A 16,111-nucleotide genomic window follows, 5' to 3' on the forward strand; every position below is an offset into this window, starting at 1 on the left:
TTTTTTCTGATGATGGAGGACGTATAGAAAGAAGAGTTTTATTCCGCTGTTAATCTAATCTTTCATTATTGGATAACTGCTGTGATTGGGCACAGGAAGTCTGGTTACCAGTCACTTGAAAAATTTGATTACTTTTGAAATCAGCAAAAATATTGCATTTTTGATGTTCATTTAAACAGGCACATTACATGCTCATGACCTAAAAACAATTTTCTCACTTAATTTGCTAATCATTTCTTGTGAAAATCTATTAGATGAATTATTGGTATTATCATTTTTTTATATAAGATATATCTTTTTTAAGATGGTGATTAAGCTTCACTGGTAAGTTATTTTTTATACATGGTTGAACTAAATTTCACTAAAAGATATGTTATAGTTTCAGTGTTGACAATGATGTTCATTTAAATGTCTTCATATTTGTTATATTATGCAGTTATTTGTGTTGAATCCATTGAATTCTTTGCATATTTCGTTGTTAGCTTGAAAACACCTGCCTCTCTGAAGTCCCTGGAGATTTCTGGTTTAGGTTCATTAGAGTCTTCATATCCTCCGGGTCCCTGGCATTCTTTTGCTAGGTATTCTCCATATTCATGCCTTTGATCACACACATACATGCAATTATTAATTGAAAAGAATTTGCAATGCATTAGCTGAGGGATTCCTTATGTGCGGAATGATGCAGCTGAAGCTGGAACACATTTTAAAATATACCAGTTCTTTAGAAAGCCAGAATGTGCATGATGTAAGGCATCTGAAAAAAAAAAAAAAAAAAACGCCTCTCTCACCCTCCGCGGGTGGCTTCTCCTCCAAGCTCTCCTCCTTATTATATATATATATATATATATATATATATATATATATATATATATATATATATATATATAATCAGATGAAGGATTCATGCTGCATAAAGTCATACACCTAAGAGTGAGGCAATGTGAGTTAATAATACTCTGATTTAGTCAGAAACTTTACAGTTTTGAATACATTACCATCCATTAATCCATCCATCCATCCCGCCGTGATGTGTTCATTAAAAAAGTTATAGTTTTTAGATGCTGACTTTTGATGCAAAAAATATTATAATTAATTATAATATTATAAATTACAATTATTATAAAATATTATAAATATATATTTTTAAACTTAACTCGAATGAAAGTAACAGCATTAAGAAAATCTTGGTACTTCTGTGATTCTGCACTGTTAATAGAAGATGATCGCAGTCATTGGCAGGTCATTTAGGTGGATTTTAGATGACTGTCTTGTATTGATCTTCTTGGTGAGAAGTAAACTCATTTTGAAGAACAGTTTGTTAAAGTCTGGCATAGATTAAAGCAATTTGTGTTGCATCCAACAAATCCCCATCAAGCAACAGCAGGTTTGCAGTGCTTCCACAGGCATTAGCACTTACATGCACTGTGGGCATGCTGGCTTCAGTGCAAACAACAATTTTAATATGCACTATTTAAAAAAAACATATTTTAGAGTCTTTATTTCTAGATTATAAAATACCTTGTTCATAATGAAAGGAACAGCTTATCCTTCAGTAAGTAATTTGTTAACATAGTACATTTTCAGGACTTCAACAGCAAACAGAGATTGGTAAACTCCGCCCACCCAGAGGGAGTAAACTATCTTTCTCCGCTCGACATCCATGGTCTCAGATTTGGCAGTGATGACCCTCATCTCAGCTGCTTCACACTCGGCTGTTACATGCCCCAATGCATGCTGGAGGTCCTGGCTCAATCAAGCCAACAGGACAACATCATCTACGAAGAGCAGGGAGGAAATTTTGTGGTCCTCCAACCAGACCACCTCCAGCACCTGGCTGCGCCTACAAATTTTGTCCGTAAAGACTATGAACAGAACCATAAATTCACATCTAGATTTAGTAAAAACAAACAAAAGAATTACCTTTAAGTTTTGGGTAAATGCAACTTTACTTAGCATTTTTCTCACTAAAAACCAGTGTTGGGAATGTTACTTTATAAGAGTCACTCACTACTCAAACTAACTATCTCAGTTACTCATAAATTTAGTATTTGAATTATGCTAAAGGTTACTATTTAAAAGAAAAATAACTGTTTTTGGCACTTTTAAATAAAATACTTTCAATCAAAAGATATATATTTTTCACATGTCAACTGAAATGTATAAAGTAGACATCCTTCCATCCATCCATCCATCCATCCATCCATCCATCCATACATACATCCATACATCCATACATCCATGCATCTTCTTAACCAGCTGATTCCCTTTTGGGGTCACTGGGCTGCTGAAGCCTGTATACTCTGGATGGTTCTTGCAGGGCAACACCACATTCACATCTAGATTATTTTAGTCATCATTTGTTCTGTGATGCATATTTTTGGACTGTGGGTGGTAGCCGGAAAAAACTCCACAAATGCACAGGGAGAATATGCAAACTCCACACAGATAGAACCCAGCTTGGATTCAAACCAGAGCCTTCTTGTGTTCAGGCAAGACTGTTTTGTTGTCTGGATTAAATAAATCATACTTAAAATATTAGAACAAATTGTCTAAACACCTGCTACCTGTTATTTTCTGAATGTAGACAAAATCTTAGCTCCTGGGCATACTGTACACTCCACATGCACGTTCTAGTCCAACGCGTGGCAGTGTAGGACTGTATTTTTTTTACGTGTTGGAAACAAGGTTAGGAGTAACACGAATTACTCTGATTACTGTAAACACGGTTAATAAAGTCTGACTGACTATCAGATTTATCTCTGACTCTTTTGTTTTGCCTAATGTGCCTTATATATGATAAAAGTTCAAAAATAGACCAACCATTGGCGGTGCGCCTTATCCGGTGTGTCCTGTAGTGCGGAAAGGACAGTACTTTAAACACAAACTCTAGTAAAAGCTAAGTAGTCTAATGTACAGTTTGGTAAAGATTAAGAATCAAAGCAGCCCATGCGTGTTAGTCTTTTGGTGTGCACTGAATCCTATGAAAGTAAAAAGCCCCCCAAAATATTGTTTTATTTTCTGTTTTGCAAGAAAAATAGTCTTAATAAGAAAGTTTTCAATTGCAAAATATTTGTAGTTTCGGAAAAAAATGTCTACATGACTATATTTTAGCCTTAAAATAAGAATTCTTGGTAAGAGCATTCTTCTTTACCTGCCAAATCTTCCCATCGTCAGATTTAAAAAAAAAATGTTTTTGCTTTTTAAAGACAATCTACTAATTGAATAATACATTTTTAACTTTTTCTAGGGGCCTGTTTTTACAGTCTGAGATCTTTTAAAGCTTCTGCATTCTAAAAGCCAAAGCCCCTCCCCCAAAATACACCATTGGACTTATTGCTTGCCGTAACATTAAGAAACATCATCCGATTAGTTTTAAACTCAAGAAGTCGCAACACCACATTTGTACATCATACTTCTTCCTAACACCACCCACGTCTGTCCCACCCCCTCTCCCCATTTATCAGCTTCACGCACATCTACATCCACTCTAAAGATTCCTCACAGGAGACATGATTAGACTGTTTTGCATTCACACGAGAGACTCTGCTTTCAATCTCTCTCCATTTCTCATACGAATACAAAGGAGCTGAGGCAGAATCAAAGGAGACCTTTGAAAGGTCTTCTATCCAACTCTTTCCCATTTTCATTTGGGTGATTTCTCTGACACTTGATTGAGCTATTTTATCTAGTTAAGAGGGCACTAAGTGAAAAAGAGGCCCCTCAGCTAAATACTGAAAAATTAACATGGCTTTTGCAGGATCCTTCAAAAAGCAACTTTTCATTTTTCTTAGCAGTGTTGGGAGTATCGCCGTTGAAATATAACCGCTCCACTAGCGGCGTTAGCAGTTAAGTAATGGACTCATTTTACGAATTACTTTTATTTCCGCTAATGGCGCGTTACTTAACATTTTTTTGATGTGGTTTTATCAGCCATGGGTGATTCTTTTTTTTGTGTGTTTGTGTGTCTGTGTGTGTGGGAGAGAGGAGGTGGGACTCACTGGAGATCATGATTGGCCAGGGAGACAAGTGGGTGGGGGCATGCACATGCAGCGCCGCCACCCAGCAGCACAACAGAGAGTGTCAGTGAAAAAAGCTGCATTTTCAGGCTGGAAATATCAACGTTATTTTATTTAAATTGAAACAAAAAGGAACAAATGTTTACATCAAATTCATGTGTCTCGGAACAGAGACATTACAGACGTCTGTTTGAACTGAAGCCGTTCAAATCTAATGAAGCACCGAACCTAAACTTTTTTCTTATTCTCACAAGCCGCCGAGCTTCGGTGACAAAGCACCACCATTAAAATGAGACAAGCTGAATTTTACAGCCCAGTAACTCACTCGAAACTGAACACATTTATTGCAAAGTATGTTGTGGAAATAATGCTCTTGCTGACCACTGATGAATCGGAGTTGCTCAAAGATCCAGCAGAGAAAGAGTTTTCCCTCCGTGCTGTAAAATGTTTGTAAAGTACATTAATGACATGAACACAAAAATAAAATGCATATAAAAATATAATTTCACATGATACTAAAATCTATGTTTGATACCTTTTTTTTGTTCAAAGTTTTTTTTCTCTCCTCATGTAAAGTTAACATTATTTATATTTATATTAAACCATGTTGAAGTTCAGGTTGAGGTGCATTCATTCACTCATCTGTTAAGCTGTTTTGTCCCTTTCGGGGTCACTGGGCTGCTGGAGCCTATCCCGCCCTCTTGTGGGCGAAGGCATGGGAGATTCTGGACAGGTCACCAAGCTGTCGCAGGAGGTTGAGGTGCAATAATAGAAAATTACATAAGTGCAGAAGATAGTTATTATATTTTTGCTAATTACTGTTGTTGATGGTTTTGCATTTGAAATGTTCCCCTATATTACTGTGATTGGAACTGTTTGGTTTATTTAAGCAAAAAATTAGGTTAACTAAAATAAGTTTACGCTTAATACCTTTATGTTAAGTTTATATGAAGTTAATATTATGCATACTTATATATTACTTGTTTTGTTTGGGAATTCAGATGAATATTAAAACGTCTACATGTCAATCTTCTCAATATCTTAAATAAACAACATAATTTCATTGGTAGAACTATATCAGCTAGAAGTGTTATTTTTATTAAATTATTGCATTTAAGCAATTTATTATGTTTGCGGGGATGCTAAGGAAAAATATTAAATGAATTGCTTATTAGCTAACTGGCAACATTCATGCTAATTGAGTTACTAGCTCACTTACTTTTTGGGCAATGTAACCAGTAAATATAACTAATTCCTTTTTTAAAATTAAAGTTCCCAACACTGTCTGTTAGAAAGAATAGTGCTATGTACACATTGGGCATGTGAGGAGTGTTCAAGAACACATCTCCAGGCTTTTTCTTATACAGCTCTATTCTGATTTATTAAATATAGGCCAAAACCACAATTATTCATTTTTTCTTTATGATTCATTTTCAAACGGTTGGGACTTTTGTGGGTTGAAAAGGATCCCATTCATACGTCACTACCAAATCTAAGCGTGTTCAGTTGTTACATGTTTTGTACGTGGAGCCTGAAAACTGACTTAAAAACTTGCATAGCAATGTGTGAATGCAAGACTTTTGATTGTGGAAGCTCAAAGCGTGCATAGACGTTCCATAACCTAGAAGTGGTCTCTTGAGCATGCGTTGCCGAGCCAAGTGTGAATGTAGAATAACACTAATTCCTCTTCTTTTATCGTGTCATTTTCTTTGATCTTTTTGGGATAACCGACCCATCCACTTTACTGCTCAACTATTTCTGTTAAGTGGAAAAGCATTTGTAAATGGCTTTTCCCATCGGGAACTAGCACTCCCCCCCCCCCCCGATAGTTCTTCTGACACTAACGAGGTAAACGTTGGGGGGTATTCACCAGGTGGCAACCTTTGCATGCAGTTATGAAGCACAAACAGTAAGAAGTAAATGTAAGAAAATGACAACCCGGTGAAATAGTACATTAAAAGAGAAGTGCAAAAATAATGGGAACACAGAGATGCTTTCACATGTCATTATCCTCATCCTTACTTGCTATTTTCCTGCTGTATTGGTTTCTTTTTGTCATCTTCTCTTTTAGCCATCCGCCCGTCCCACCCTGTAGATTCATTCCCGGAGTGACAAGGAGAGATGCAGTGTTTATATGCTGTATAAAAAGAACCGATTATCCTGAATCCCATCTATCCCATCCCTTTGACAGCTCTGCTTGGGTCCCCGCATCCTGCAGAGCTTCCTCTGCTCTTCATCAACCTTTTATCCCCTTGCCCATCATCTCCTACTTCCAGCCACATGGCGATGATTAGCAGTGGTCCTGTTTTCATTGCTTCACTCATCCAACAACACACATTTGCTTCCTCACCCGACTTCTTTCACGTTTTTTTGAGTACACAAACACGGAAACAGAACACGCTCCCTTCTGATGCCCTACAGTTTGTGAGGGTTGCATTAACCCTTGTGCTATCTTAGATGACCCCACCCTTGCATTGACGTGTTCTCCCTGCCATGACAAAGGTGGATAAAGGTGGAAAGATTTCATGTAATCCATGGACACCAGTGAGGTTCACAAATCATTGAAGAAAAGAGGTTCAGCATACTGTCTAGTGGGTCTAGATGACCCAACTCCCAATGTTAAAATGCCTAGGATAGCACAAAGGTTAAAGCAGGAGACCCATCAGCATACGAGCCTGTGCTCAATCTCAACCTCAAATCCCTACAACTACATCAAACCTAATACAAACCTGTTCAAATTCAGCATACATGGATGCTATATGAGCAAAGTAATAACAGAATAAACCTGTAAATACTCACATACACACCACTAAATGTTCTATGTCTCTTTAATTCTATGAAACAGCACTGTGTACCTTGTTGAACATTCTGGGAGGGAGATCGTAAAGACATCCTAATACCTGAGGGCTTCATCACAGCATAACATCCAACTTCTTTGAGCATTCACATGGTGTAAACCTTTGATCACAGCCTTTGACTGTTTGGAGTGACAGGAATTATCAAACTGGTAGCGTGAGATGACTTGTTAATGACTAGAACTGCTGGTATTGGATTAGCTTTATATAGTATTGTCTGCGTCACATTAATTCTAGTAAATCACTTTAATAGGTTTGTCAAAAAGAGGCTTTTGCAGATAAAGGTTATTTTTCAACTGCTTCTTTAATTAATCTGATTATCTTTGCTGTTGGTCTGCATCTACCGGAAACTGAAGATGATGGGTGTATTACCATAATTAAATAACCAGGTTACATTCTTTTTAAATTGTTACTATAATCATTTACTAATGAAAGGATGACAAGAATCCTGACTGCCTCTACTTTTAAAAACAGGTGGTGTAACGATGAAAAACTGGTAAAACCTTACCTTACTCCATTGGGGAAAAAATGGACAAACCTGTATGAGGTACGCAGACGTGTCCAACAGATGAGGAAATCAAGGTCGTAGACCCCTTGGTTCATGCATATGTTTTCTATGGGCGTGCTGTGAACCACAGGTTGCAGCCAACATTTATACAACACCCAAGGGTTAAGTAAGAGTGACATAGGAGAGGCGGATTAATTCTTTTTTTCAACTCCCCCTAAATCCTCTGTGCAAGGAGTCTGTTACTGCAGCAACTCATTGAAATGTGGTGAGACGAATTCAGATTCATTAAAACAATTTTTAACGTGATACAAATTGCTTCTCACTGTTTTTGCCACAATTTAAAAAAAGAAAATAAAACTCACAAACTGGGGGTTTGATACACCTGCCGAATAAACATTTTTTTGTACCGTGTTTTCCGGCGCCTCCTCAGGAACCGCCTTGCAGCATGCTTTGGCCGCACCAAAGTAGCAATAAAAGTGTTGCACCTGACAATGATAGACGTTAAAAATTTGTCAGCGAAGTACACATTTTGAATTGTTATGAACTATCTGGACGGGGATGGCAAAGCACAGAACTTCCATAATTTCCCCCTCTGAATACAGACTTACATTGGACATTCAAACACTTCACGATACACTTACCACACATGACAATGGTACATTCCATTTCCATGATGTGCCTCGAGGTGGTTATACGAGCCTCAAAAAAGACAAACCTGCACTTCCCTTCGCATGCAGCTGCTCCTCTCTACGAACCCTCCACGGACCCGGACAACCCAATAACCTGCAGCACCTGTAAAGCACTGTTTCACAAAGCCTATTATTTCAATGATCAGTGTTGCTGTACCTACACACCCTTGAGGGATGACAAATCTCTGTAAGCTTTGATCAAACATCCCATTTTTGTTTTCAGTTTTTTTTTTCTTTACATTACTTCGCAAGCAAAAACATGTAAGTGTAATTGGGGATGTCAGGAGGGATCCCAGCATAGAGACTTCATGTTAGGCTGTCACTACTGAATATAATCAAACTAAAACCAGGCGGGACAAAACAAACCAAACAAAAAAAAACATAGATGTATACAGATATTTTTTCGGTCTTTTATATTGTATTTGTTTTGTGCCTCATTTAAATAAATTGAAACAGGTTGACTTATCTTGTGGCCCCTTTCTTTCCCAGCATCTTTGTTTAAGCTGCCGAAGGTTATATGAGGTTTTGTGATGCTGCACAAACTTTAGAAAGCTTTGGAGTGGAACACATTTCAATATTTGCTAGTGTTACTATCTGCATTTATTTCCTTTATGTGCCCTTCATAGAGATCACAAGAATAGTTGTCAAGTAGGTCATGTATAGAAAGCCCACCGTCAACAAGCTACAAGCTGTCGCTTATATATTGGACAGTTTGGGAATCAGGGTCTGACACCAGTTATGCAGAAACTGTGGGAATTTGGTGCCAAAGTTGACAAATCAGTGGGTTCCTGTTTCTAGTCTGCATCATCTGTCGCTCAAGGCCTTTTGTGTGCATGTGTGTGTGAGAGTGTGAGCGGATTCAGATGAAGATACTGAGAGCCCGTAAAGCACTCATGTCTTCTGTAGGACTGCACTATACGTTAAAGTTTGGCTCATTGGATTTAAGATGGTTTTTCAAAATGTGAATACTGAGCAGATTTACTGTTTTCTTTGCTAATCCTCCACGCATTATACACAGCTTTTCAAACTCATCTGTCTAAAACTACAGCTTATGTATAAGAATGTCTGTAATTTTTTTTTTTGGGTTTTTATACAATTTATTTGTTTCAAATTGTTTGGAAGACATTTTTGCTTAATGTCATTAGCATAATAACATTTTTTTGGGTTAAACCTCAACATTTTGTTCCAGATCTTTATTAATTAGACAAGAGCATTAGACAGACAATCACAGATTATGCTTTATTAACTTTTTTTGTGGACTTTTTAAAACATAAGCAGGACAGTTTTATTTTTATTTTTTATTATGTTTTGTATTTTATCACATGAACCAGTTTTGATGTCATGTAAACCGTAATTGACTGTAAATGAGAGCTGGAGTGAGTGAGTGTGATGTCACCTACTGAAAATGTCTTCCTTCTGGCTCCAACCAAATAAAGTCAATTCAGTCGCAATTTCTTCACAAAACGAATGCCACCATGTTGGAACCAGATGACATCAGTAACAGTGATTTGTCCAAGGCAGTCTGAGTCAACGTGTCTATGGCAACCACTGTCATAGAAATCTGGTCAGATTATTACTTGAATAACTTGCAATGAAGAAAAGAAATATCACAAAAAAAGATTTAAAGTGTAGCAAGAACATATTAAAAAAAAAAAAAAAAAGGAAGCAGAGCAAGAACGGTTATTCTGACAAATAACCAGCCGACGCTTCCTGTGTGGAATGCCAGTGGGGAGTGGTCACCGAGTCCACCTCTCATATGCAGTCACTGTGAACACCAGAAAAATATTACCAGGACAAATCATTTGCAGTACCAAATATATATATTTTCTACAACATGAAACTTCAAGAAAAGCAAAATTTCAAAAAAAGTCCTTTGAAGTAACAATTCTGCTTTTTATTTTGATTGATCGTTGCAGTGATGTCTTCTGTCTCTTTTGTGCCCCTGAATAAATCTGAAGTGTACCCTGCTATGCCCACACACAAACCTTAGAGCAGTGCAGTCTTATGCATGCAGCGCATTGGGCTGGCGATCTCACACAAAAAAAAAAACTGCACACTCATACAGAGCAACACTGCGTGGTACATCCTCTGGACCACAGGCTGGTTGACAGCTGTCTGAGCCCAAGTGAAGGAGACGTATTTTGACAGCATAATCTTTCTGATGTCTAGACTGAAACTGTAAAATCTTGTGGCAGACATATCTGCCTGACTGACACGGTGGAACATCCTCTGAATGTTCTGGATTTGACGTCTGTGATTCACCTTAAAACGCTATTGTTTTCCTTGTTTGCCTTTGGCTTGAACAGTTTTTGTCTGTGCTCCATTATACTCTAATCACATTATCCCCTTTTATGGATAGACTCTTTAAAATATTTAGTTGATTTTATATTTCTTACTCTCTAGATTTGTATATACTAGTTTTGGCTGATAAATATTTTATTTCAATAGGATATTCAAAAAATGTTGAACAATATCACAGATTTGATCAGGTCAGTTTTCCTTCTGTAAAAAAAAACACATTTTAGATAGCTACATTCTATTACATTTTATTTTTCTATATACCTGTTCTTTTATTAGTGAATGCAGAAAGGTACATATTTTTTTAACTGTAGAAATAGAATCTGTTGGGTTTTTTTGTTGTTTTTTTGGAGTAAGAGTCACAATTGAAAGTTAAAAGTCATGTTTACTGTTGTTAATGAGACAAAAGCTTCCTGTGAGGAGGCACAGCGTTTCATGGCTTATCACAGTCACAACTGTCTTGGTCTTTTTCAGTTTGCACTTCCTGGTTTTCCACACGGAGGAGGTCCATGACTTGCTGCGAATTTGGGATGGTCCCCAGGACGGAGGGGTCCTGCTAAGGGAGCTGAGTGGCTCAGCATTGCCCCCGGACATTCACAGCACCTTCAACACTGTCACGCTGCAGTTTACCACAGACTTTTTCACCAGCAAGCAAGGCTTTGCTCTGCAGTTCTCTGGTAAGCAAAAGACATGGAAAGTATTCCAGATTTTTTCCAGGAGTGGGACTACACCCACAGCTGCACAAATTTAGCAGTGAGTGCTGACCCACATTTGATGTTGAAGCTGATTTGATTTTTAATGGCGTTCCTCTGATCATTGCCTTATTTGCTTCTTCAGTCTCTACTGCAACCTCCTGCAATGACCCAGGCATGCCAACTAATGGCACCCGCAGTGGCGATAGCAGGGAGCCCGGGGACCATGTGGTGTTCCAGTGTGATCCTGGCTACCTCCTGCAGGGAGCCAACAGAATCACCTGCACTGAGATCAATGGTCGCTTCTTCTGGCAGCCAGACCCTCCTACGTGCACAGGTGCTCCACAAACACAACATTTAAGTCCTTCATTGCTAACAGGCCATTTTATTCTGAATAAAATACTCTGAATAAAATACTTCCTTTTTTTGCGCTGTTAGTAACTAAGAATTGAAATCATTGCTTATTTGGTAAATAACAGGGGTCTGCAGTTTTTAATGCTAAAAGCGCCAGCGGAGTCAGTTTCCTACTGTGTAAGAACACTGTATAAGAATTCAAAGATAAGGCACTCTGGATTTGAAGTGTGCCTTCATTCGTTGCATCAATTCACGGTCAAATATGAAAACATTGATGTAGAATCTAATTTCCAAAGAAAATACAGTATCTATACGTATAATATATAGCCTGCTTTAACTTTGCTTATGAACAGCAGCTAGGCGCTGTTGTGCAGGAAATGATCAGATTGTCTTTTAAGCTTCTAATAACAACAGATTTAACAATTTGCCATCATTTAACATGATTGAAAATCTTAACATAAACAGGATGGAGGCAGAGAGCTAGAGTGGAGGTCTATAAGAACTCCTTCAGTTCAGTTTATTTTGGTAGTCCCACTATAAAGCAGTCAAACAAAAAAAAAAATCATGTTCCTCAAGTGTAATTTACTTTGCTGTAAGAGGACTTAGATATATAGATATATATATATATCTATATACACATACATAAAAATCAATCTTAAAACACAACACTTCTCTAAAGTACCTGCAACACTTAAAATATACAAAAATCCAAAAAGAAAAGACATCAAATTAAAAACCTGAGTTACATACAATAAAGCTGTGAGCCTTTATATAGTTTGTTTTAGTTTGGATAAATGTTGCATTATTATTATTATTATTATCTATTTTTTTTTTTTTTTTGTGATTCAAATACGCAACCTTTTCAAAATGCAGTCGTTCTGAGCTGATATCTAAACATAAAAGTTAAAGAGGGTACAGATTTTAGACATAAACAGAGATTCAATATCTTGTTATTATTCTTATTCTTATTTTCCTTTTGTCATATTCAGTATTTTCTTCTTTGCTCTTTGTTATTTGCGCTGGTTCTGTCCATTGTATTTTCCATAAAGAAGTGATGCCAGGTGCTGATGAAAATCTTTATTTATTGCTTCAGAATATTGGTAGTTAACAACCCTATAGGAATTCTCGTCCTTGGCAAACAGGGATGAGAACATATTGCTACGTTGATATCTTCCTTTTCTGTAGTGGCATTTCAAATGACATTGAGTGCTTGAAGTGACACAGGAGTAATCTAACCCTTTCCTGTGTTTCCATCACATGTCAGGGCTGTATTGTTCAAAACATCGCAGAAAGACATGAACAGAAATATTTCTGTTGCTGCAACGTTTGTGACCACGCTAATCTCACTCTAACCTCATCCAGATTATCCTCTTTATTAGAACACAAGTGTGCATGAAAAGATAATCACTGTTTTGCAGTGATTGTGACATTTTGTGACCTGGTTTAATCAGCGACTAATCATATCATTTGGATGAGGTTAGAATGAGGAAAGCCCAAGCCTTTAAAAAAAGGAGGATATCTGTGATCACCTTGGTGACATAAACGCATCAGAACTATAGATGTGAAAAATGTGGAATGTCTATTGGTTCCTTAGCTCCATGTGGTGGGAATCTGACGGGTCCGAGTGGACTGATCCTGTCTCCAGACTACCCTGAACCTTATCCTCATGGAAGGGAGTGTGACTGGACTGTAACTGTCATGGAGGACTATGTCATCTCTCTCAGCTTCAACCAGTAAGATTCATTAATTGGAAGTTTAACAATTCAATATACATGATTCAAGTCATTTTTTTTTTCATATCTTTCTGATCCCACGTTTCCCCAGTCCCCTTAGACGTTTCCTAGTCCCGAGCCCCTCCTTGTTATTATCAATTTACTTTTCTGTGAAAATATTTTCCTTCCTCTTCGTTTCTTTTTAACCCTTTTACACTGGAGATTTTGCCGGTGACCTACCGTAACTCTTTGATCATTTAGGCAATCAACATAAATCAACAGATTCTGATGCATAGAGAAGATTTTAAAAAAAATCAGCCGACTTATGTTGACTGCGTAAACACTTTGCTACTGTGAAGCGACTTTTCTATACTTCAAAAACTGCCAGAATTGCATTAATTGCGTAAACGGTTGAAAGGTTACAGTAGTCAAAAGGATGTCAAAGGGTGTTCAATGATCAACTTCCTACAACTAAATAGTGACAAATGAGAACGTCTGTTTGTTGAAACTAAGCCCACCTGATCCAAAGTCACTTGGTTTTCTGCAACGTTTTTGAAAAAGATGTATATTCTAATTAATTCTTTAATAAACTATCCAAATTTATATTATCAGAACAAAGTGGATTCATAACTACTCTTTTTGAAATGCTCGTTTTTATTCTATTTTGTGATGTCATAGTTGGCATTTGAAATAACAGCAAAAAAGTAGTAAGCATGATGTCTGAATTGCTTTTAAAGTCAAGGGCACTAGATAGTCTGCACTAGTTTCTTAGTAGTTAGGGATTAGGATGGGAATTTGGACATAGCCTAGGTGTCGTTTTTGGACACTAGCTCATCTTTTCACAAGCACATCATCAACATCACAAGATCTGCAGATTTTCTACTGTGAAATATGTGAATGTATGTCACCTCTTCTGCCTTCCACAAAAATCCCTAAACATGTTTCAACTGCTTTAAAACTTGTAAAATCAATGTCTAAACTGGCTCTGTGCTCCTCTGTTTTCTAAATGTAAATGCACAACAAAAAACATGTTGTTTGCTGCTACAATTCCAAGGAACTATCATAATGATTCAAATTCTGAATTTCTGATTAGTTTCAGCTTGGAGCCCAGTTATGACTTCTTGCATATCTACGATGGGCCAGACTCCCTTAGCCCTTTGCTGGGCAGTTTCTACGGCACCGACGTTCCAGATCGCATCGAGAGCAGCTCCAACAATCTCTTCTTGGCTTTCCGCAGTGATGCCTCCCTCAGCAGCAATGGATTTGTTCTGCAGTACACAGGTACACTCTGGTGGTAAAATATTAATTGTACTTTCAGTGTCTCTATCCATCATTTTTTACCCACTGTATCTCTAGGATTAGAGAAAAAAAACTGGTGCATTTTAATTAGGATGTGCGGTTTCATTCCTTCAGAAAGGAATGTTGTGCGATTTTTCTCCTGGCAGAGTAAAAATGGCTTTACCCTTCACTGCTGAGTGACCTTGCAGATTGTTTCTTTTTAACTTTCTCTCGTCCAAAGCAAGTGAGATTAGTGGAGTGAAAAATTCTCCAGTGAAAGCATTTGCTCTGTGCTGCAGCATCCTGATTTCTCCCGTTTGTAAAATGCTCTGCTAAGGTTGCCAACGTAGACATGTACGTTGGCTTTTTTGCCTTCTAACCCAAAGAATTATGAAAAAGAAAAGCCAACGTTGTGCATGCTAAAGCTCTTTTTGATCAGTGCTGCTGCACAATAGGAGCCTTCTTTTGTTGTCATTTCAAAACTTGGCTGACCTCAGTGAGCTGGTTGCAGGTTGATGTGCATACCTGAGGATATCTGTTCAGCACAGAGGCAACAAAATGACCACTGTCTTTCTTGGACAAGGTCCAGTTGCTTTAATGTAGTGCTTCTCAAATAGTGGGGCGCGCAGTAGTGGCGGTTTTAGGCACAGGTAATACGGGCAATTGCTCGGGGCGCAAAAGGGGGGCTGCGGTGACAGCGGCTCAGTGCTTGGAAAAAAATCTGTGCCACTATTGGTTTGTAACAGCCTGAAACTGTGAACTATGGAGTGATATTTCTGCCACCACCTTGCATACAAAACTTTCTAAGTTTAATCTTATTTTGCTTTCAATTTTTTTTTTTTGCTTTCAAATTTTTTTTTTTCGCATTCAAAAACTTTTTTTTTGCTTTCGAAAACTTTTTTTTGCGTTACCAAAATACATGTTTTCGCGTGTGTTGTGTGTCATCTCATTTTTTTTCCTATCTTTGATATTGCTGTGTGAAGTTTCAGTTACACATGAAAAAATGCCATCAAACAGCTGCTGATTGGTCCAGATTCTAACCAATCAGGTGTCTCTTTCTGACATTGACGGTCCTTGGAGACAAAATGTTTCTAGTTTAAATAAGGACCTGGCAGATTTTTTTTTATTTCAGGCACTTTACGTTTCTTTTCTGTTTTAGACGGTAACAGGGTTTCTGTGTGGCAAAATAAAGGTAATATTTATTGAAAGTGGATTTAACTTGCTGTTTTCTTTTGTTAATGTTAAAAGATACAATTTTAGGTATACTTACACAATTTTTATAGATACTAACCTAATATATTGTCACCGTGGCGAGTGTGTGTGTGTGGGATGGGGGGGTTAGGTGGGCGCGAAACATTTTCTTTTTCCTAGGGGGGGGCCTTGCAAAAAAGAATTGAGAAGATCTGCTGCAATGGAATGTACCTATGCCTTTTGCTTTCTTTTTTCCTTCCTTGTTAGTGTACGTGTGTAATTGAAACCGTCTCCTAGCACACCTCCAAATGTTACCAGCTGTAAATTAGTCACGCTATCTTCGTCAAGGAATGGTGTTAAATCTCACTAAATCTCCTCTCCCCAATTAGAGCCGCTTAAGGTATCAGTCGTTTAACTGATTCCTGAATGAGTTCCTTGGCCGCTACTCAGTTTGGACTTGATCCATAAAATCTGGCAGATAGATTTTCAAATTTTTCCTACCACTAAAGTCACTCGGC

At 37.6% G+C, this 16,111-nt stretch overlaps 1 protein-coding gene across 3 annotated transcripts in view; it reads left to right on the top strand.

Annotated features, from left to right (window-relative positions):
• csmd2 (CUB and Sushi multiple domains 2) overlaps positions 1–16,111 on the top strand; it is a 280,249-nt gene that overhangs the window by 177,192 nt on the left and 86,946 nt on the right. For all 3 annotated transcript variants that reach the window (XM_023959868.2, XM_078955368.1, XM_023959867.2), the window contains exons 27-30: positions 10,841–11,043; positions 11,204–11,395; positions 13,007–13,145; positions 14,218–14,405. In XM_023959868.2, the coding sequence (XP_023815636.1) occupies positions 10,841–11,043; positions 11,204–11,395; positions 13,007–13,145; positions 14,218–14,405 (722 nt within the window). The remainder of the gene's footprint in view (positions 1–10,840; positions 11,044–11,203; positions 11,396–13,006; positions 13,146–14,217; positions 14,406–16,111) is intronic.

The sequence above is a fragment of the Oryzias latipes genome, chromosome 11 (assembly GCF_053564925.1).
Source record: "Oryzias latipes strain Hd-rR chromosome 11, Olatipes_Hd-rR_3.1".
Taxonomy (NCBI): Eukaryota; Metazoa; Chordata; class Actinopteri; order Beloniformes; family Adrianichthyidae; genus Oryzias; species Oryzias latipes.